General features: G+C 47.0%; 1 protein-coding gene across 1 annotated transcript in view; it reads right to left on the reverse strand.

Moving 5' to 3' along the window:
- Positions 1-23482, reverse strand: part of LOC144819266 (aldo-keto reductase family 1 member A1-A-like) — a 187265-nt gene that overhangs the window by 24781 nt on the left and 139002 nt on the right. Inside the window, exon 7 of the mRNA XM_078677233.1 lies at positions 17339-17411. Coding sequence (XP_078533359.1) covers positions 17339-17411 — 73 coding nt within the window. The remainder of the gene's footprint in view (positions 1-17338; positions 17412-23482) is intronic.

Below are 23482 nucleotides of genomic sequence, written 5' to 3' on the forward strand. Positions count from 1 at the left end.
GCGCGTCTAGCCTCTCAGCAAAATGTCGGCTCGCCACACAGACCGGGGCGACCAGGACTCACTCCGCACCAGTGCCTGAAGGCAATATTCCAGTGAGACTCGAGGGTTATTAATCCACTGCCGCAGGGGCCCGTCCCACCAGGCAACCCTGCAGCGTTCCTACGCACCACCGCCGTGGGAGGCAAAGGAGTCACGGGCAGGCTCAGGAACCCCAGCAGCAAGTCGCGAAATGGCCGCCAGGCGTCAGCAATGCGCTCAACAGATCCCCTCCACACTTCTCACCACTGCAATCAGCAACGGGGGATCGCACTTCAAGACGGCCAAGCTACCAGCACCTCTCCCGTCTGCAGACCACCGCCACCAGGAGTCACCACCTCCGCAGCCTCACCGGAGCTCACCTCCGCAGGAACCTCCCAAGCGCTGCTCGCAGTCAGGCCTCTGCTGCCGCTTCTCAGTTTCCCAGCGATCTGTCGAGCTGGAATTGCCTCCGCCGATGCCTGGAGATGTATGGAGACGGACCGGGCACAACACGCTGTGGAGAGGTGCAAAAACAAAGCTAATGCATAGCGGGAGCGGAGGGGCTCTGAACCACTCCCTACTACGCCGCCATCTTGGCCACGCCCCCTAGATTACATTTCAATTAATAATTTAGGACAAAAATGACAAAAATCCAAGTATAAGAACCAGAGATATGCAACTTCAAAGGTTTTAAAGGAAAATAGCGCTTAGAAGCAAGAAGCACCAATTGCGTTCTTCTGGTCATGTTAGATCGGGTCCAAATCACAAACTCAGGCAGACAGCGATGGAGCGTGAGCTGGTCACAGGACTGAGAACAATCAGCTGTTTAAAGTACCTTGTGTCCTGGGAGTCGGGATTCAAAGTCCTTGCATTGGCCTGCACGGCCCAGGTGTCAAGGAGCCGTCAATGGGAGCTTGCGGTGCGAGGTCCTGCATCGAGATGCATCACATGGCATTGGTGCTGGTAAAACAGCCAATGAGCAGCTGTGAAACTGGCATCGAGGTGCATTGCACTGTGTCGAGGCCGATGAAACAGCTGGTGCTGCGAGGGCTTGCGTCGAGATGCATCACCCTGATTTGAGGAATGTCGATCTGGGCCGGTTCTCGGCCTTGAGATGCGGCGTGCTGGATCGGTACTTGCAGGCTGCTTGAATAGAAGCTGCGATTTACAGTCCTGTGTCGAGGTGTGTTAAGCTGGTCCAGTTGGCAGCATTGAGATGTGTCGTGCTGGTGCTTCCGAAGCTGCCGAATAGAAGTTGCAATTCGTGGTCCTGAATGGAAATGCATCGGGCAGAGAAGCCTTTAGTGTCCTTTTAGCTCATAACAGGAGGCCAGCCAATAAGCCCTTGGAGTCACTTCGGACGTCCTGGGTTCAAGGTATAGGGTAATTTGTTCTTCTTCAGTCATCAGGGCATTCCTTCCTGCAGGCAAAGCAGCAGGGCAACATAGCAGCTGGGCAGTCCTTCTTGCAGCAGGGCAGCAGAGCAACTGGGCAATCCTTTTTCTGAGTCTTCCACATGTCCAGTAGTGTTCTGAAAAGATGAGTCTGAGGGTCCATTATATATACCTGGTGCTAGCTTTGAGATGGGTGAAGCTTTTGGAGTCCCCCCCCTTGCAGAGGTGTTTGGAATTTACTGCCTCTCTGCCCTAATCCCAATCTGTCTGCAGTCACAAAGGACTAGTGTGAGGTTCTCTGTGTGTGAGCTGAGGCAGTGCCTTTGAATTGCAAGTGTGGTAGGTGACAACTACACCTCTATACTGCCAGGGATGGCTCATCCGGCCAACACCCAGACTCTCTATTGTGATGCTGTCTGGAAGGTATATCCAAAGGCCAAATACATTGTTGGACTTGTTCCTTCTGGCAGGTTCACCCCTACGTTTTGCTTCTTATGGTGACCCAGTGTTAGTGATTTTTGGTTTCTGCGCACTTTACCACTGTGTCCCAGGGTAAAGTGCGTGCGTGTGGTGAGGTTGGCCTGCCCTCCCATAGGAATGCATGAGTAATGTATGTGTCCCTGGTAGTTCCTGATGCGTGGGGAGTGCAGGTGCGAGTTTGGTATGTACGGACTCGTGTGATTAAATGCTGCACGATGATGTGTGCGGCATGAATGTGTCTAGTGTGGAAGTGCCACTTCTAGAAGTGGGCATGTTTGTGTAATTTAGGTGAAAGGACTGGCTGGCTTGTGATTGACTGGAGCTGGCTGGTGTGCCAGGCTCCATGAGTCAGGATGGGTCTGCCCCGGTGGTGAATGGGAGATCTGCATGTTGATGGCTGGGGAGGAGTGCACCTGGGACATGAATAAGGCTGGGCTTTCCCCACACAATGCTGGCTCCGCCCCCTGTGGTGCGCCTAATGTCCCTAGCCTGGCCAGTGAATGGAAAGAGGGGCTGAGCACATCAGAGTGCTCCTAAACCAGCTGCGACTGGTTTTCCCCCCAAAGGGATTGAGTGTATAAAAAGAGGCTGTGGCCTCATGAAAAATGTTTTCCTTGCTGATCCTAATTTGAGGGGGGCATGCTGCTGCTGGGCGCCAGGAGGACCGCCACTAGGACTGCCTTCCTGTCTGGAGGGCCCAGTGAGCTGGCCCCTGGGCCCTGCCTTGCCCCCCCCGCCTCCTGAAGGACTTTTGCTTTTCTTTAGGGACTTTGGGGCCTGAACTTTGCCCTATAGCGCCTGGAAGCGCTTGATTTCTCCCTGCAGCGCCTAGGAGTGCTGTATTTGTTCTTGAAGGCTTGCTGCAGCATTGCCTGCTGGGGAGGGAGAGGGTTCCCCCCTCATTCGTTAACTTAAAGCAGGTGCCCACCCTGCAGGTTTGCCGCTTAGTTGCCAAGTTATTAAGTCCCCTGGCAGGTGCCCACCCCGCCAAGGACCTTGCCGCTATTTTGTTAGTTCCTTAAACGGGAGCCTACCCCGTATTTTCCCCTCAATCACCGCCGGCCGGCCCGGGACACCCCTGTGACGTCATTCCCCGGGCCGCGTTGTGATTGGCTGCCGGCCCGGGACCTGACCCGGAAGCAGGAAGAGGAGCGTGGTGTGGGCTTCCCTGGGAGGGGAGAAGCTCCCGAGAGCAGCCGCCAGTGAGGCCCCCGCAAGCCAGGCGAGGGCCCCGGCTGTCTGAGGAGACAGAGCCTCTGCCGCAGGACCGGGTGAGTGGGAGGCCCGTGGTGTTTGTTTGGGAGGAAGGGGAGGTGTCGGGGCACATTGCCGATGCCCGCCCCCCCCAGTGTTGCTTGCTGGCAGTTTTGGGGCGCGTTGTTCGTGGAGGCCCCGTGGGGGCCCGGGCATAGTCCTTGAGCGGCCCGAGAGGCAGCGGGCCGCTCCAACAGTGTCTCCGCTCCCCCAGGGCAGCAGACAGTCTGCATTTCGAGCCTGAGGGGCTCAAGGGGCATTTTGTGTATCTCGAGCCGGTCGAGGTTCCAGGGGCTCCAACGTCTGTCCTCCTTTTCTTTAGAGCCGCAGAGGCTCTTGGTGGCATTACTTCATTTCGAGTCCCCCGAGAGGGACTCTGACAATTTGGGGGCATTTCGGGTGGTAGAGCAGCCCCGGCAGGCAGCGGGCCGCTCCCCCCACACTGGGCACAATTCTTTAGAGCCCACGAGGCTCCAAGGCCGCATTTTTCGTAATCAAAGCCCACAAGAGGCTCCTGAGGGCCCAGTCATTTGTTTAGGGCCACGAGGCTCCAACGTGTTGGCCCCATTGTTGCTACAGCTGCCCAGCACTTAGTGGGCAGCTGCTCCGTTTAGGCCCCCTGACATTGCGGACACAGGGCGTCCTAGCTCCAGAGAGGTCAGTTGGCCTGGGGACAGTCACAGGTTGTGGCCTATGTGATTTCTGCGCAATTTTCCTCATCTACACCTCTGAATGTGTTTCTATGGATCATGTGTTATGCTTTTATGCCGATATCCCTATATGTATAGTGATACTTAGGTGGTTGTTCTTCCTAGTACAGGTGTTGCTAGTGAGGTCCTGGTTCCCTGCGTGATATTTTCCTAAGGTGGTTAGGGTTACGTAGGTGGTACTTACCTCTTACCAGTGGTTACTGGTTGTGTGCTTTATTTCCTATTTGGTGCTACAGTTATTATTGTCCTATGTGCTAAGCGCTATTCCTACAAGTATTATTATTCCTACAAGTGCTAATTCTAACAAGTATTCTAGTTCTAAAAGTGCTTATTCCTGGCAGTGGTCCATGTGGCCCTGTCCTGTACATACATCCCCTGTAAATTCTGCCCGTGCCTCTGGCACATTGTAAAGTGTGTGTTTTTATCTAATGTATTTGGTATAATACAAAGGCTATTTTTATATATAACCTTGTGTGGAGTTTCCTTTGTGGTGGGCCTTGGGTGTTGTTGCTGGGTGCGCGCGCAAACACTTAACTTACATTGCCTCCGGGATAAGCCTTACTGCTCGCGTCACGTTGCCTAGAGGGTGAGCAGGGGTTATCTTTGGCGTGTAACTCCCTTGCCTTGACTAGAGTGGTGGTTTCTGCCTGGCTTTGGCGCAAGCCTCAGCCAACTGGAAATCTCATTTCTAACATTGGTAGGCAGCGGAAGGGATCCGGATTGGTGTTTGCGCTGTACCACAGCAGCAGCTGGCTGCACCACAAAACTCTGCATTTTAGATAATCACATGAAAGGGGATTATTGTTTTTAAGTTTATGCTAAAAGTAATTTCTTGGGAAATGTGTTTCTTGTGCACTGTGAGTTAGGTGTCACTAGCTCTGGGTGGTTTCTATCCCTAAGTGCAGTGTGAGTTTTTCTGGATTCACCAAAGGGTGGGATCCAGTGGTAGCAACGTAATAGTGTCCAGTACATTTGTTCCCCGCCCCGCTCCCAGAGTTTGGTACCTGTGTCACGTGTGGTCAGGTTGAGAAATCAGGGGTGGTAGAAACTGCCTTACCAGTCCGAGGGGGGGGGTGTGGATGAATGGTGTGTTGCATTGGACAAGTGAGTGTGAGTTCTCTGGGATAGTGAGCTTGCTGACTACTTTGTGAATTGTGTACTCTTGCTTCAGCTCAGACAGTTACGTCCCCTGTGTTGCACGTGTCTGTGAGCATCCTGCCAAGATGGAGTCTGCTTTTAATGTCTGGGGTCTGTATATGCATGAGTTGAGAGAGTTTTGCGAAGAGAGAGACATTGCAGTGAATGAGTCAGACACCCAGTCCCAACTTAGGGAAAACCTAACCTAATGGCAGAAGGATGACTGGGAACGTAAGCACAGTGAGGAGAGGGACTGGGTCTCACACCATGAGGGTGGTGGGTCTGAGGAGAGTCCTGAAGAGTCTGAAGCGGAGGGAGAAAATGACAGTACCTGGGCGCCAGTAGATAGTGAAGACCCCATAGATAGGGAGTCCCTTGCTGGGTCCAGTGTAGGGGGCAGCGCCCCATCCCTTTCCCTTTTCCTGTCCCCAGAGGAGTGGGAAGATAGGAGGAAAGGAAGGGACACCAGCTGGCTTTGGTACAGCTCAGGTTAGAGCATGCCCAGGCGATGGCGCAGCTGGGTGTTAAGAAGCAACAGCTAGAGACTGAGAGGGTCTTAGCGCAGGAGAGGATAGAGGCGGCTGAGAGGTCCTTCACCAGAGAGAAATTAGCTCTGGAGGGTAGATTATCCCCTGCGCGCAACTTTAATTTTCTGGACTCCCCAGGGAGGGTTGAGTCCAGTGGTGGCAGCTATATAGAGCCCAGTGCAAGAAGTCCCATTCCCAGTTCCCAAAGTATGGTACCTGTTTCCCAACAAGAGGAGTTAAGGTTGAAATTCAGGGGCAGTAAGAAACTGTCTCACCAGGATTGGGGGGATTTTGTGGATGACTGTTCGGATGCACTGGATGTTTGGCTGGCGACTAGCCAGGATCAGGGAGTGGACGGAATAGGGAATATGTTTCAAAAAGAGCAACTGCTCTGGATTTGTTGTCCAGGGCTGCGCCAGCACCTGTTGAGCTTTGGATATTTTTGTCCTTGGAATCTAGCAAAGGAAGCAGACCTCTGGGAAAGTGCTAGAGGTTCTGAAGAGTCATTGGTGAGTGATTCCAAAAGTAGTGGTTCAGGTATCTTCCATCCCAGCTCAGTGTAGCCCAGCTAGGGCCCAGTATAGTGAGGGGGGTGTAGGGGCTTACAGCCTGTCTCAGTGGAGCAGGAGTGGGTGTGTGACTGAGAGTCCCCAGATACCCGAAGCCCTATCTCAGAACCTCAGTGGTTTCTTTAGGGAACACCAGGTTGGGGACCTAGGCTGTCCTGTTAGTCCATTTGAGGAAGATAACCTAGTGTCTAGGGAACCTGGAGCATCTGTAAATAGAGTTCCAGGGGTTCCAGTGTCCGGCAGTGTCACTCCAGTTGGGAGGGCACAGGAGTCCGAAGTGAGGAGTGAATGGAGGATGAGTTCCCCAGTGGAAGAACCAGTGGGTCAGGGAATACCCAGTTGGGCTAAGTTCCCGTGTAGTGACCATGGTGACACCACTTCTGTTCTGGGGGATATTCACGCACTGTCAGGCGGACAGGGGACGGGAGATCTGCGCCAGACAGACAGTCACACGACATATGAGTCATGTGTCAGCCTCAGGGGGATGGTGTGCAAATCCCCAGAAGTCCTGGAGTGCCAGGCAGTTATTCCTCCAAAGGTTCTAGACCAGAGGTTGGAAGGCCAGGTTCGGGATCCGCCTGACCTCGAGGGAAGGATGTCTGTAATCAGTATCTTGACCGGTTCATCTTCCGGTGTACCGCTCCAGTTGGGAGGGTGCAGAACTCTGGAAGTGGGTGCAGAGGGTGGGAGAGCCCGCCTCTGACCCCTGTGCAACCTGAGGGGGTAAACCCTAGGTTGGAAGAATGGCGTTCTAAGGGTACCCCTCGCAGGAGGTGGAGGAACCCTAGATGGAGAGGTAGGAGGAGGAGAGCCTCCGCTGAGACTCCTGGTCAGCCTGAGGATGTAGACCCTAGGCTGGAGAACCAGTGGCAGTCTAGCCCTGTCTTACAGACAGGAAGAGTGGAGAATAACTACTATGTACCAGGGGTTACTACCCCCCACTCTGTGAATAGGCAAGGACCAGTGGCACCTGGGTGGCCTAGGGCCTGGTCCTGGCCGCGGACAGCTTGGGAGTACCAGTGGGGTAGTCCAGTTCTTCCAGACAGTGGTTTTAGAAGGAACCCCATGGGTTCACCGTGGCGTAGAACAGGAGGGTGTCCCTGCAGTTGCAGGCCCGCGTCCGTGTTTTATCACCCAAAGCAAGGAAGCCCATCACGGTGGTGTTTGGTCTACCCTGCGTTTTGGCTGGAAGGGAGTTGTGTTGGACTTGGCCCTTCTGGCAGGTTCACACCTAAACTTTTAGCTTCTTATGGTGACCCAGTGTTAGTGATTTTTGGTTTCTGCGCACTTTACCACTGTGTCCCAGGGTAAAGTGCGTGCGTGTGGTGAGGTTGGCCTGCCCTCCCATAGGAATGCATAAGGAATGTATGTGTCCCTGGTAGTTCCTGATGCGTGGGGAGTGCAGGTGCGAGTTTGGTATGTGCGGACTCGTGTGATTAAATGCTGCGCGATGATGTGTGCGGCGTGAATGTGTCTAGTGTGGAAGTGCCACTTCTAGAAGTGGGCATGTTTGTGTAATTTAGGTGAAAGGACTGGCTGGCTTGTGATTGGCTGGAGCTGGCTGGTGTGCCAGGCTGCATGAGTCAGGATGGGTCTCCCCCGGTGGTGAATGGGAGATCTGCATGTTGATGGCTGGGGAGGAGTGCACCTGGGACCTGAATAGAGCTGGGCTTTCCCCACACAATGCTGGCTCCGCCCCCTGTGGTGCGTCTAATGTCCCTAGCCTGTTCAGTGAATGGAAAGAGGGGATGAGCACATCAGAGTGCTCCTAAACCAGCTGCGACTGGTTTCCCCCCCAAAGGACAAAGGGATTGAGTGTATAAAAAGAGGCTGTGGCCTTATGAAAAATTTTCTCCTTGCTGATCCTAATTTGAGGGGGGGCCTGCTGCTGCTGGGTTCCAGGAGGACCACCACTAGGACTGCCTTCCTGCCTGGAGGGCCCAGTGAGCTGGCCGCTGGGCACAGCCTTGCCCCCCCTGCCTCCTGAGGACTTTTGCTTTTCTTTAGGGACTTTGGGGCCTGAACTTTGCCATATAGCGCCTGGAAGCACTTGATTTCTCCCTGCAGCGCCTAGGAGTGCTGGATTTGGTCTTGAAGGCTCGCTGCAGTGTTGTGCAGCTGGGGAGGGAGAGGGATCCCCCCTCGTTCGTTAACTTAAAGCAGGTGCCCACCCTGCAGGTTTGCCGCTTAGTTGCCAAGTTATTAAGTCCCCTGGCAGGTGCCCACCCCACCAGGGACCTTGCAGCTATTTTGTTAGTTCCTTCTTGCTAGATAACTAAACACTATTATTCAAAGACACCTAGACTGTGTGTACTCCTGGAAGGGAACCTGCCTCAGTTAGTTAGACATTGGTACAATAAAAAAACCTGAAGGTTGACTATTACCAGGACCCACAACAATATGCCTGTGTGCAAAATTTTAGTCCATATCCCCCTAAATTATTAGTACCTATGCAGCAATTAAACGAAAACTGTAAGGAATGTTAATGGCACACAATTTATTGATGACAATATGTCTATTACATCAATAAAAAAATATATACTTCAAATGTCATATAAACGTTGCTTCACATTTGTATTTACAGTTTTTACATGACACAGATGAAGATGCAAGATTCTAGAGTGATTTAGCGAAATAAACATGTACAAACTGACAGCCTGCAGCCTTTATTACAACTGGGGAGCATGTGGCTGTTGCAAAGGAAGGCAGAGAAACTTTGGAAGTTGCTGCAATGGACCCTGAGAAAAAATCTGTTGTCTACAGTAACAATGAGAGGAATCTGAAACTGCAGAAATTCCATAAAAAGAAAATTTACGACCAAGCTTTTTCGGGTATGGCCCCGAAAATTTGGAACTCCCTGCCCCCTGAAATCAGGACGAACCCTCAATGACATATTTCAACAAGCATTTGCAATGCATAAGGTCTCGCATTAGGAAAGTTTGAGCTATTGGTATTGTAAATGACACATTTTTTATATATGTGTTGGTTTTGAAAATAGCAAAAATAATAGCTTTGTCATTTACAATGCCAATAGTTATAACTTGTGACACCTATAGCATTTGTAATGCAATATGTGTTGTATTCACGTGACTTAGATGTATTGATATTACAAATAACAATAGCTTTGAATTTTTTAAATAATTAATACTTAAATAAAAGTTATTGTAATTTATAATGGCAATAGCTTAAACTTTTGTAAATAACTTTTGTGAAGAATATGTTCAGTGTATTTTATTGTGACGAAAATTCAAGAACAGAAGTGAAATACTAACCTCTTTTTGTGACATTTGTAATAAAGCTTGAAACATTGAGAGATCATATTTGACCCAGTTGTTGTTGAATGGTTGCACAGATTGATGCGGTGGTGGCGCTGAGTGATGTTGTGGTGGCGACTAGTGATGCTGTGGCATTCAATGATCCTGTGGTAGCGCATAGTGATGTTGTTGTGCCCCTTAGTGATGCTGTGGTGGTGCTGAGTGATGCTGTGGTGATGCGATAGATAGAGTGAGTGGGATAGATAGATAGAGTGAGGGCGATAGATAGATAGAGGGAGGGCGATAGATAGGAGTGAGGGCGATAGATAGCTAGACAGATAGAGTGATGGCGATCAGTATCTAAATAAATAGATAGAATGAGGGCGATAGATAGGTAGATAGAATGAGGGCGATAGATAGGTAGATAGAGTGAGGGCGATAGATAGATAGAGTGAGGGCGATAGATAGATAGAGTGAGGGCGATAGATAGAGTGAGGGTGTTAGATAGATCGATAGATAGATAGAGGGCGATAGATAGAGTGAGGGCGATAGATAGAGTGAGGCCGATAGATAGAGTGAGGGCGATAGATAGAGTGAGGCCGATAGATAGAGTGAGGCCGATAGATAGAGTGAGGGCGATAGATAGAGTGAGGGCGATAGATAGAGTGAGGGCGATAGATAGAGTGAGGGCGATAGATAGAGTGAGGGCGATAGATAGAGTGAGGGCGATAGATAGAGTGAGGGCGATAGATAGAGTGAGGGCGATAGATAGAGTGAGGGCGATAGATAGAGTGAGGGCGATAGATAAGAGTGAGGGCGATAGATAAGAGTGAGGGCGATAGATAAGAGTGAGGGCGATAGATAAGAGTGAGGGCGATAGATAAGAGTGAGGGCGATAGATAGAGTGAGGGCGATAGATAGAGTGAGGGCGATAGATAGAGTGAGGGCGATAGATAGAGTGAGGGCGATAGATAGAGTGAGGGCGATAGATAGAGTGAGGGCGATAGATAGAGTGAGGGCGATAGATAGAGTGAGGCCGATAGATAGATAGAGTGAGGGCGATAGATAGAGTTAGGGCGATAGATAGATAGAGTTAGGGCGATAGATAGAGTTAGGGCGATAGATAGAGTTAGGGCGATAGATAGATAGAGTTAGGGCGATAGATAGATAGAGTTAGGGCGATAGATAGATAGAGTTAGGGCGATAGATAGAGTGAGGGCGATAGATAGATCGAGTGAGGGCGATAGATAGAGTGAGGCCGATAGATAGAGTGAGGGCGATAGATAGATAGAGTGAGGGCGATAGATAGATAGAGTTAGGGCGATAGATAGATAGAGTTAGGGCGATAGATAGATAGAGTTAGGACGATAGATAGATAGAGTTAGGGCGATAGATAGAGTGAGGGCGATAGATAGATCGAGTGAGGGCGATAGATAGATAGAGTGAGGGCGATAGATAGATAGAGTGAGGGCGATAGATATATCGATAGATAGATAGAGGGCGATAGATAGAGTGAGGGCGATAGATAGAGTGAGGGCGATAGATAGAGTGAAGGCGATAGATAGAGTGAGGGCGATAGATAGAGTGAGGGCGATAGATAGAGTGAGGGCGATAGATAGATAGAGTGAGGGCGATAGATAGATAGAGTGAGGGCGATAGATAGATAGAGTGAGGGCGATAGATAGATAGAGTGAGGGCGATAGATAGATAGAGTGAGGGCGATAGATAGATAGAGTGAGGGCGATAGATAGATAGAGTGAGGGCGATAGATAGATAGAGTGAGGGCGATAGATAGATAGAGTGAGGGCGATAGATAGAGTGAGGGCGATAGATAGAGTGAGGGCGATAGATAGAGTGAAGGCGATAGATAGAGTGAAGGCGATAGATAGAGTGAAGGCGATTAGATAGATAGAGTGAGGCCGATAGATAGAGTGAGGGCGATAGATAGATAGATAGTTAGGTGTGGTTGTGTGTGCGTGGTTGTGTGTGTGTGGTGTGTGTTATGCTTTGTTTTGCTATGTTTTGTTATGCTATGCTATGTTTTGTTGTGTTTGGTATGCTATGCTATGTTTTGCTAGGCTATGATATGTTTTGTTTTGCTATGTTTTGTTTTGTTTTGTTATGCTATGTTTTGTTGTGTTTTGTTAAGCTATGCTATGCTATGCTTGGTTAGGCTATGCTATGCTTGGTTAGGCTATGCTATGCTTGGTTAGGCTATGCTCTATGCTTGGTTAGGCTATGCTCTATGCTTGGTTAGGCTATGCTCTATGCTTGGTTAGGCTATGCTCTATGCTTGGTTAGGCTATGCTCGGTTAGGCTATGCTCTATGCTTGGTTAGGCTATGCTCTATGCTTGGTTAGGTTATGCTCTATGCTTGGTTAGGTTATGCGCTATGCTTGGTTAGGTTAGGTTATGCGCTATGCTTGGTTAGGTTAGGTTATGCGCTATGCTTGGTTAGGTTATGCGCTATGCTTGGTTAGGTTAGGTTGTGCGCTATGCTTGGTTAGGTTAGGTTGTGCGCTATGCTTGGTTAGGTTAGGTTGTGCGCTATGCTTGGTTAGGTTAGGTTATGCGCTATATTATGCGCTATGTTATGCGCTATGTTATGCGCTATGCGCTATGTTATGCGCTATGTTATGCGCTATGCGCTATGTTATGCGCTATGTTATGTGCTATGTTATGCGCTATGTTATGCACTATGTTATGCGCTATGTTGCGCTATGTTATGCGCTATGTCATGCGCTATGCGCTATGTTGCGCTATGTTATGCGCTATGTTATGCGCTATGCTATGCGCTATGCTATGCGCTATGTTATGCGCTATGCACTATGTTATGCGCTATGTTATGCGCTATGCGCTATGTTATGCGCTATCTTATGCGCTATGCGTTATGTTATGCGCTATGCGTTATGTTATGCGCTATGTTATGCGCTATGTTATGCGCTATGTTATGCGCTATGTTATGCGCTATGTTATGCGCTATGCTCTATGCACTATGTCATGCGCTATGTTATGCGCTATGCGCTATGTTATGCGCTATGCTATGCGCTATGCTATGCGCTATGTTATGTGCTTTGCGCTATGTTATGCGCTATGCGCTATGTTATGCGCTATGTTATGCGCTATGTTATGCGCTATACGCTATGTTATGCGCTATGTTATGCGCTATGCTATGCGCTATGTTGCGCTATGCTATGCGCTATACTATGCGCTATGTTATGCGCTATGTTATGCGCTATGTTATGCGCTATGCTATGCGCTATGCTATGCGCTATGTTATGCGCTATGCTATGCGCTATGCTATGCGCTATGTTATGCGCTATGTTATGCGCTATGCGCTATGTTATGCGCTATGCTATGCGCTAAGTTATGTGCTATGCTATGCGCTATGTTATGCGATATGCGCTATGTTATGCGCTATACGCTATGTTATGCGATATGCGCTATGTTATGCGCTATGTTATGCGCTATGCTATGCGCTATGTTATGCGCTATGTTATGCGCTATGCGCTATGTTATGCGCTATGTTATGCGCTATGTTATGCGCTATGCTATGCGCTATGCTATGCGCTATGTTATGCGCTATGTTATGCGCTATGCGCTATGTTATGCGCTAAGTTATGCGCTATGCTATGCGCTATGTTATGCGCTATGCTATGCGCTATGCTATGCGCTATGTTATGCGCTATGCTATGCGCTATGTTATGCGCTATGCGCTATGTTATGCGCTATACGCTATGTTATGCGATATGCGCTATGTTATGCGCTATGCTATGCGCTATGCTATGCGCTATGTTATGCGCTATGTTATGCGCTATGTTATGCGCTATGCGCTATGTTATGCGCTATGCTATGCGCTATGTTATGTGCTATGCGCTATGCTTTGTGCTATGCGCTATGTTATGCGCTATGCGCTATGCTTTGTGCTATGCGCTATGTTATGCGCTATGTTATGCGCTATGTTATGCGCTATGTTATGCGCTATGCGCTATGTTATGCGCTATGTGTTGCGCTATGTTATGCGCTAGACTATGCGCTATGCGCTATGCTATCCGCTATGTTATGCGCTATGTTATGCGCTATGCTATGCGCTATGTTATGCGCTATGCTATGCTATGCGCTATGTTATGCGCTATGCTATGTGCTATGTTATGCGATATGCGCTATGTTATGCGCTATGTTATGCGCTATGCTATGCGCTATGCGCTATGTTATGCGCTATGTTATGCGCTATGCGCTATGTTATGCGCTATGTTATGCACTATGTTATGCGCTATGCGCTATGTTATGCGCTATGTTATGCGCTATGCGCTATGTTATGCGCTATGTTATGCGCTATGTTATGCGCTATGTTATGCGCTATGTTATGCGCTATGTTATGCGCTATGTTATGCGCTATGTTGCGCTATGTTATGCTGTGTTTTGCTATCCTATGCTTTGCTGTGTTTTGCTATCCTACGCTTTGCTGTGTTTTGCTATCCTACGCTTTGCTGTGTTTTGCTATCCTATGCTTTGCTGTGTTTTGCTATCCTATGCTTTGTTGTGTTTTGCTATCCTATGCTTTGCTGTGTTTTGCTATCCTATGCTTTGCTGGGTTTTGCTATCCTATGCTTTGATGTGTTTTGCTATCCTATGCTTTGCTGTGTAATGCTTTGCTGTGTTTTGTTATGCTATGTTTTGCTATGCTATGTTTTGTTTTGCTATCCTATGCTTTGTTTTGCTATGTTTTGTTATGTTCTGCTGTTTTGTTCTGCTGTTTTGTTGTGTTATGTTATGCTATTCTATGTTTTGCTATGCTATGCTATTCTATGTTTTGCTATGCTATGTTTTGTTTTAAGTTATGTTATGCTATGTTTTGCTATGCTATCCTATGCTTTGTTTTGCTATGTTTTGTTATGTTCTGCTGTTTTGTTCTGCTGTTTTGTTGTGTTATGTTATGCTATGGTTTGTTTTGTTTTACTATGCTATGTTTTGTTTTGCTATTCTTTGTTATGTTATGTTTTGTTTTGCTATTCTATGTTATGCTATGGTTTGTTTTGTTATGCTATTCTATGTTTTGCTGTGTTATGCTATGTTTTGTTATGTTCTGCTGTTTTGTTATGCTATGTTTTGTTATGCTATGATTTGTTATGCTATGTTTTGTTATGCTATGTTATGTTTTGTTATGCTATGTTTTGTTATGCTATGTTTTGTTATGCTATGATTTGTTATGCTATGTTTTGTTATGCTATGTTTTGTTATGCTATGTTTTGTTATGCTATGATTTGTTCTGCTATGTTTTGTTCTGCTATGTTTTGTTCTGCTATGTTTTGTTGTGTTATGCTATGTTTTGTTGTTTTACTATGATATGCTATGTTTTTCTATGCTATGTTTTGTTTTGCTATCCTATGCTATGTTTTGCTATGTTCTGCTGTTTTGTTCTGCTGTTTTGTTGTGTTATGTTATGCTATGCTATGTTTTGTTTTGTTTCACTATGCTATGTTTTGTTTTGCTATTCTTTGTTATGTTATGCTATGGTTTGTTTTGTTTTACTATGCTATGTTTTGTTTTGCTATTCTTTGTTATGTTATGCTATGGTTTGTTTTGTTATGCTATTCTATGTTTTGCTGTGTTATGCTATGTTTTGTTATGCTATGTTTTGTTATGCTATGTTTTGTTATGCTATGATTTGTTATGCTATGTTTTGTTCTGCTATGTTTTGTTCTGCTATGTTTTGTTGTGTTATGCTATGTTTTGTTGTTTTACTATGATATGCTTTGTTTTGCTATGCTATGGTGTTTTGTTGTGTTTTGTTATGCTATGCTTTGTTGTGTTTTGCTATGCTATGTTTTGTTGTGTTTTGCTATCCTATGCTTTGTTTTGTTATGCTGTGCTTTTGCTATCCTATGCTTTTGTTTGTTATGCTATGCTATGCTGTGTTTCGTTATGCTATGCTATGTTATGCTATGCTGGTAAGGGTATGTGAGGGTGTGTGTGTGAGGGTGAGTGAGGGGGGTGAGGGTGTTTGAGGGTGAGGGTGTTTGAGGGTGAGGGTGTGTGAGGGTGAGGGGGTGTGACGGTGAGAGGGTGAGGGGGTGTGAGGGTGTGAGGGTGAGGGGGTGTGAGGGGGTGTGATGGTGAGGGTGTGAGGGTGAGTGAGGGTGTGTGAGGGTGAGTGAGGGTGTGTGAGGGTGAGTGAGGGTGTGTGAGGGTGTGTGAGGGTGAGTGAGGGTATGTGAGGGGTGTGAGGGTGAGAGTGTGTGAGGGTGAGTGTGTGAGGGTGAGTGTGTGAGGGTGAGAGTGTGTGAGGGTGAGGGGGTGTGAGGGTGAGGGGTGTGAGGGTGAGGGGTGTGAGGGGGTGTGAGGCAGTGTGAGGGTGAGGGGGTGTGAGGGTGAGGGGGTGAGTGAGGGTGAGGGGGTGTGAAGGTGAGGGGGTGTGAGGGTGTGAGGGGGTGTGAGGGTGAGAGGGTGTGTGAGGGTGTGTGAGGGTGAGTGAGGGTGTGTGAGGGTATGTGAGGGTGTGTGAGGGTGAGGGGGTGTGAGGGTGAGGAGGTGTGTGAGGGGTCAGGGGGTGTGAGGGCGAGTGAGGGCGTGAGGGTTAGTGAGGGTGAGTGTCTCCAATGCCTTCTTTGAAAATGTTCAGTGCTGCAAATAGAGCATGCCGCCCTAATTATCACAGCATGAGGCCCCAAAGTGATAATTATCACAGCATGCAGAGAGCCGCCCCACGCTGCTGGAGCACTCAACTGCACATTAATTATAGTTGAGTGCTCCAGCAGCCTGGGGCGCCTGTTGACATGCTGTGATAAGTGGGTCTCATGCTGTGATAATTGTTGCAGCGCCTGAGGAAGTGGAGACTCCTGCTGGGATAATTGGTCTTGTGGCTCAGGAAGTAGAGTTTCATGCTGGGATAATTGGTCTGGCAGCGCTTGCGGCGCCTGACGTCCAACAAACGTGCACAAGCTGCTCAACCTTGAAGCGCGTTCACAGACCTGGGTCGGCTCGTGCCCAGGTCTGTATCGGGCTCGTTCACAGCTGTTACTCCCTTGACAGGGAGGAAGGTGACTATAGTATCGCTGGCGGGAGCGCTTCGCGCTCCAACGCCAGCTCGACCTAAAAAGGAAGTTAAAGTGCTATTAATGAACAAATTATTTCCCTAGAATACCCACGCCTGACAAGCACTCAAAGACTTGCCTGCCTCTCACTTGTTTATTACCAGACTTTTTATGATTGCATTTTGATTTGGGTTGTCAGAGAGGTACTTCTTTTTGTACTTTTTCATATTTACTTTGTTGTTAGATCTCCAAGCTTCCTCCTCTGTGACATTTGTAATTTTCTTCGGTTATTCTTGATCCACTAATCTCCAGGTCTGATCTGACACGTCCCTCACCCTTAGTACATTCTTCAACTGTTAAGGATTATGCCTTGTTCTGCCGGCTTAAAGTTTTCTCAATCTGTACTTTTCAACTACCCTGTTATCTGATCTATATGCATCAACTCAATCGCTCAATTGTAAAGCGCTCTTATGCCCTCATTGGTCTTGTTCGTTCTATATAAAACTCTTAAAATAAATAAATAAACAAGGCACGCCTGGCTGTGGTGATGTATCTAATATTAACCATGGAAAATATTCTGGAAATGGTTTGCATTACCGCATGACTGTTTCTTGCCACTTAGCAATGGCCACATATAGTGCCTGGCCTTTGGCTAAATATTCTAGGTGGTGGTATGTCACCAGTTTTAGTGCAGTTGGCAAAATCCAACTACGCACATGTTTTGGTTTTGGATCATCTGTAATTTTACTTATGTTTGAAATATCAAGGGGCCATCAGATGGTTGTTTGAGAGATTTTATTCTCCTTGCATGTATGAAAAAATTCATAAAATGAAGGCGCTTCCATTATTGGTAAATATTGTAAATCTTGTAGTTCGTAGCTTTGAAAGATTTGTTAATGGTAACCCAAATCATGCCTCAATATAGTCAATACATTTGTAATGTTAAATATTATTATCTTACCTGAAAGTTTTCTTTAATCCTTGAGGGGTTTGAACTCTTTGGAATGCAGACAACCCCTCGCTGCAGCTGCCACCTGTAACAACCAGCAAATAAAGCATATACGTTATTAAAGGGAAATTTTAAAAAGCACCCCTGCTCATGTGCATTACATCAAGTAAATGCTAAATAAAAAGTGCACCCCCCAATCTATTAATACAATAAATGTGTTTTTTCCAAATATTATTTAGGAAAGTCCTGATTTTTATTAAAGGGACTGGGGTGAGTATTATACTGTCCTGTTTGCCATTTAATTTAATGCAACCAGTTGTTCAAAGATCTAAAGGGAAATGACATCAAACTACACTACCCAGCAGGCTTAGGGGCTGTACTGCTAATATTACCACCGACGCATCGTTAGTCCCTTATACACAGACCCCAGGCGTCCTGCACTTCCTCTTCCTTCTTGCACGGAACAGTAATAACACAATCAAAACATAGATGGACACCGGAAGGAAAAGTCATCCATTCCCGATCCTCAGAGGATCCTCAGGAGGATTGTCGCAAAGTTGATTGTTGAACTGAAAAGCAGCAGAGCGAGTAGAATGCTTCATAGTGGAAGGGCAACTACAGAGTATAATCTGAAACAGATGTAGGGATTGGGTAATGAACCTATACCAGCTCTAGATGAATGAGCTCCTGTGAACAACTGGATTTGTTGGTTGAGGGGGGTGTGAGCCCTTCTTAACCTCATCGATGCTGGTGACGGAACCACTCCGTCACCAGCCACGGACGCGCTGTGCTGGTGACGGAGTGGTTCCGTAACGGCCCGGCCGCCGCGCCTGCGCGGCGCGTTCTACTGAGTGGGCGGGGCCATGACGGAACCACTCCGTCACAAGCACAGTGCACCCGAGGCTCGTGACTGAGTGGTTCCGTCACGAGCATGGCGGCGCCGCGCCCCCCCCTCCCCCCTAGCGCTGCGGCGGAATTACCGAAGGGGTAAAACAACAGCCCCTGTCCCTGTCTTTATGAACCACAAACAGTCACTAAATTAACTTGTGCTGAACCATTTGGTTGCTTGTCAAACAAGCATTGGAAATGCAATAGGTCTCGCATTAGAAAAGTTGGAGCTATTTGTTTTGTAAATGACAATTTTTTTTTATGTGTTGGTCTTGAAAATAGCAAAAATTAATATCTTTGTCATTTACAATGCCAATACTTTTAACTTTTTCAAATGGGACACCTATAGCATTTGTAATGCAACATGTTATGTATGTACGTGACTTACATGTATTCATATAACAAATACAAATGGCTTTTAATTTTTTTAAATAATTAATACTTAAATAAAAGTTCTTGTAATTTATAATAGCAATAGCTTAAACTATTGTAAATAACTTTTGTGAAGAATATGTTCAGTGTATTTTATTATGACGAAAATGCAAGAACAGAGGTGAAATATTAATTGATTTTACAAATAACAATGGCTTTAAAAATTTTTTCAAATAATTAATACTTAAATGAAAGTTATTGTAATTTATAAAGGCACTAGCTTAAAGTAAATCCAAAAAAAACAAGTTATGGGTGAGGCAGTTTGCTGCCAGTTGCTGCTGCCACTCTGATAGCAGCCGCAATTTTCTTTATTAATTTCTCCATCGGACCATAAACTGTATGTAAAGGGGTAGAAATAGAGTTGGAGTCGCGGCGATTGGGAGGTGCACTGTAGTGGAGTATTCCTTAAATACCGGAGCTGACGAAGTGTGCTCAGTGTATGAAGATAGATGCCCCTTTTGAAAGCTGCTGTAACGCCTGCAATACTACTGCTGGTCCCTAGATGGAGTGTTAGGTGGAAAATAGCAGCCACAATAAAAACAAGGTTAATTAACGTGAATAAATTACAACCAATACACTTGAAGACGGAGGTCAAGGAAGGGAGGACGAGGGGGCAAACAAAGGCAAGAGCGAGGGAGAGGAAATAAGAAACCCCACCCCTCTGAAATAGAACAATATACAATTGCATGAAATAAATAAATACCCGATTGTTTCTAAGAAGTGCTGGTACTGTCCAAGTAAAAGTATCAGAAGGAGAGCTTCTTACATAACCGAGGGCAGGACAAGAGAGGTGGTGGTGGGGGGGGGGGGGAAGAGACTGACAGAAGAAGAGAGACCGACATACGAGGAGAGAAGGGGGTATCTTGAGGGAGAGAAAAAAGAAGGGAAAGAATCAGAGGAGCGAGCAAGTTGTATAAATATGAGAGCGAGAAAGAACGAGGGTGAACTATAGAAAGAAAGAGGGCTGACAGACAGATATAGACGGAAAACGAGAGTACGAGTGAAAGGGAGAGAGAGATAATGAGTGAATGGGAGAGAAGGGAAAATATATAGAAAAAAAAAAAGAAAAGACACGGCCGGCCGGCCGTGAAACTGAAAGCACGGCCAGCCGTGAATAAGCCTTTGATGCAGCAGGGGGTAATTAGGGGAGGAGAATGGCTGGGCTGAGGCAGAGCGCAAAGCCTTTGATGCAGCAGGGGGCGGAGCGGGAAGAGCTGCTGGCGGCACCAAGCTGACGATTTGATGCTGTGCACGCGCATTTTAACTAATTGCGCTTGCGCATTGAGTTAAAAGTACACATGCACTGCATCAAATCGCCAGTGTAGGTAAGCTCTGTTTAAGCCCCTATAGTCTCGCTCTGCTCAATGCGCATGCACATTTACAGGCGAGACCTAAAAAGGAGCTCAACACTAATATCGAAAAATAACAGGTATCTTTATATATATATATATATATTTTGAACCTTCGAGCTTCGTTATCAAGCAAGTACATTTTCATAATAGACTTCACAGTTTTAGCAGTTAACCAACAGTGCGTTTTTAGTTGTAATGCTTTCCTATGGGGGAAAGAACATTTACTGCATGTATATATATACTTGCGAGGCGTTTCTGTGGCACCCCTTTCAGTCATGAGGTGGTAGAGGGGCGAGCACCATAGTTCCATCAACAGATCGGTTGTATCTGCCCTGGCAAGTGAGTGCAGAGGTGCTGGACTGGTTGTAAAGCTTGCACGCTACGCGGTAGAAAGGAAGGGGCCAGCCACCTGGAAATAGGCTGCGGGGGAGGCAGTCTGTTTCTTAAGACCTAGGTGACTCTGGTGCAGAGTGCTCACTGGAATCAGTCAGGCAGTAAACGGGACAAAAACAGGACAGCCAGGCCACTCTGCGCTGGCCTCTGCGATGCACAAGTCCCTCAGCGACTGGTAGTCTGATGCCACTGAGAATCCAGACTGGACTTTCATCAGGCATTGGTTGCTGCAAGGGTCTGGTACCCCGGATATTGGTGGAGGAGGGCTTGTGGAGGTCCTGCCGTCTTAAGGTTTGGCAGGAAGACTGCTCTGACCTCCTTGAATGCGCTGACCGTCACCTGGGTGGCTACTGCTTGGTGGACAGCAGCTTCTTTAAACCAGACGTATCTTAATTCCAGATGTTGGTGCCTGCTGGCTGCAGGGGAGGACAGTCTCTACCCCAAGGGAGATGCTGGCTTCTGGGAGTGCTGACAATGTTGCGGGCCATGTGGAGGTTGCACAGCAGCAGGACGAGTCGGGTCTTTGCAAAATATCTGCGCAGCAGGCAGCGTTTGGCACTAAAAGTCCACAGCAGTCTTAAGTTCTCGCAGGTTCGGCTCTTCAGGGTCCTCTTATTTTTAGTCAGTGGAATCTGAAATTCTGGAAGCCCCTTTAATACTACATTTAGGGGAGTTAGGAGAGTAGTAGCCTACTTACCTTTGGGGTCTCTATGCCCTGGATATGACACCTTCCAGCAGAAAGTGGGCATAATCCTGTCCCAGTGTTCTAAATTCTGCCATCACCAAAAGAACTCTTCAGTTAGTAATAAATGGAAAGTCTATCAGCATTTCTTTGAAAGCTTAATGCAGAATAACTATTCCTGTGCAGCTGAAAAGGGAGAAGTGTCTGAAGCTCACTGCCTGGGTCTAAGGCTGGATAAATACTGCCCACTCTGCAGCCATCATGTCACCATTGAGGAGATCCTACACATCGGTGTTGGCCAGATCCACTGGGAGGGACAAAATGCTTGTTAGAATCTGTCCCCAAGCGTGAGAGTAAGCCTGGTGCTTTGAAATCCTCTTTACAAAGGTATATAGCAAGCCTTGAGCTAGATTTCTAGGTGATAAAAGGGCCAAAAGAGAATAAGGAACAACTGTACAAGGCAAAGCGGACTAGAGGCTTGCTTGGAGAATGCCTCACAGACCCATGATTGTCCAGATGCCATCAGGTCCCAGTAGCCAAGCCAACTTGTAAGAACCGGTGACCAAAGATCACAGATTAACAATTGTGGAGACGCAGCAGTATACCTGCAACTGAAATCTTCCACAACATGGCCCAGTACCCTCAACTGCTCGTTGATTGGTGTATTTTGGGGAGTTGGGGAGTTGGGGGGTTGGATTATTTTGGCTGATAAGTCAGCAGATAGGCTTCAGACCTCGGTGCCTGACAGAATTTCAACTAAAGCCACATAACAAGGAACCAGGGCCCTAAACCTACCACATTAGAGCTGCTATTTAGTATTTAATTAAATAGCCACTATGACCTACAGGCAGAGATTTTGTGGATAAACACAATATTTAGGCCACTGAATCTTAAAGTTAAAGTTCATCCGAGTGCCGTTCCATACGAGTAAACTCAGTGCAAGGACAAATTTATCAAATCTAGAGCTTTGAGTGGAAACATTAAAAGTATGTTTCACTTAGAGTCTCTAACCCAGAAATCGTTTTTTAGATGCATATTACAATATGTTATTTTTATTGTGGAGATTGATTAATATGTGTGTGGTACCTCACACTTAAGCCTTCGTAACTTTTTTCCAACAAAAAGCTATTTAGGTCAAACTTGCACCAGACTCCCACTTCACTCACCTCCATTCCCTCGTTAGGAAATCTAAAAGTACCCAAGGTTGTGGATTCTGCTGGATGGAAAGAAGAAAACAGGCAAACTATACAATACTGATATTTTACTTGGGAAGGGGGGAGCGAATATGCCTTGAAAGAAGGTGCACAGTTGTAAAAAGTCATGGTCAGCTTACAGTAAGCTTAGAGCCCATCCACGGCTTACCATTTTACTATTGATTGACTTTAGTATAACTCATTTAGTTGCTTATGTGGGCTTCCCTTCCTCGTGTTTGACTGCTCTCCCATCCATGATTTATGTTGCGCTCTCTCTCTCTCTCTCATGTGCTTCTCTCCCCCGCCCCTGGTGTGCATCTCCTCTGTGTGATTTTACACCCAGCGCCAAGTTGCTCTGTCTTGCCAGTTTGCTTATCTTCTGTCACCCCGTGCTCCACATTGCTCTCTCCGTGGTGTCCCGCTGCCTAACATGTTGCTTGCCCCCACTCTTGGACTCTATGTTTGTTCTGCACCTCCTCATCCTGTGTTGCTACCCTCACCCATGCTTTCAGTGTTGTCTCTCATCCCAAACCATGTGTTGCTCCCTTCCTCCACTTGCATAAAAAAACAAGGGAAAGGTATAATATCTCCCAAAAACGACAATGCCTGAGCAGAAACCAAATACCTGTACTGTGAACTGTGGTCTAGTACTCTATCGACTTCATTACAGAGTGCCTACATTAATGCCAGAGACCCAGTTGGCATGGAGAAACAAGCCATGAACATCAAAACTAATAAAGGTCTTTAAAACTAACACAGACAAAACTGGCAAAGCTGTTTACACAATCTGAAAGGCTCCATCAGTAGAGCATGTGAAATCACACTAGTAGACTAAGGCCTTGAAACCCTTCACCTTCGTTTCACAAAACTTAAACTGTACCGGAAACTTAACAATAATTAGCCTAACGGAGTGATTTACCTGGTTCTGACTTCAGTGTTACTTGTGATTGACACATCTTTGACTGGTGAGGAGGAGATAAGACACCTGTTTCTGTGGTGCATACATGTAGAACGTTAGTAGGACTACACGAGCACAGGACACATATATAGGGGAACTACATTTGTCAATTGGGGTTGTACTAACACATACCCTAATCTGTCACTTCACTGTAGAATTTAAATGTCCCTATTAGTTATGTGAATATACACTGGCACTCTTTACGGCACTTCCGCAGAGATCATCCTGGTATATCTACACATACCCATACCCAGTACA

This window comes from Lissotriton helveticus, chromosome 2_1 (genome assembly GCF_964261635.1).
Source record: "Lissotriton helveticus chromosome 2_1, aLisHel1.1, whole genome shotgun sequence".
Taxonomy (NCBI): Eukaryota; Metazoa; Chordata; class Amphibia; order Caudata; family Salamandridae; genus Lissotriton; species Lissotriton helveticus.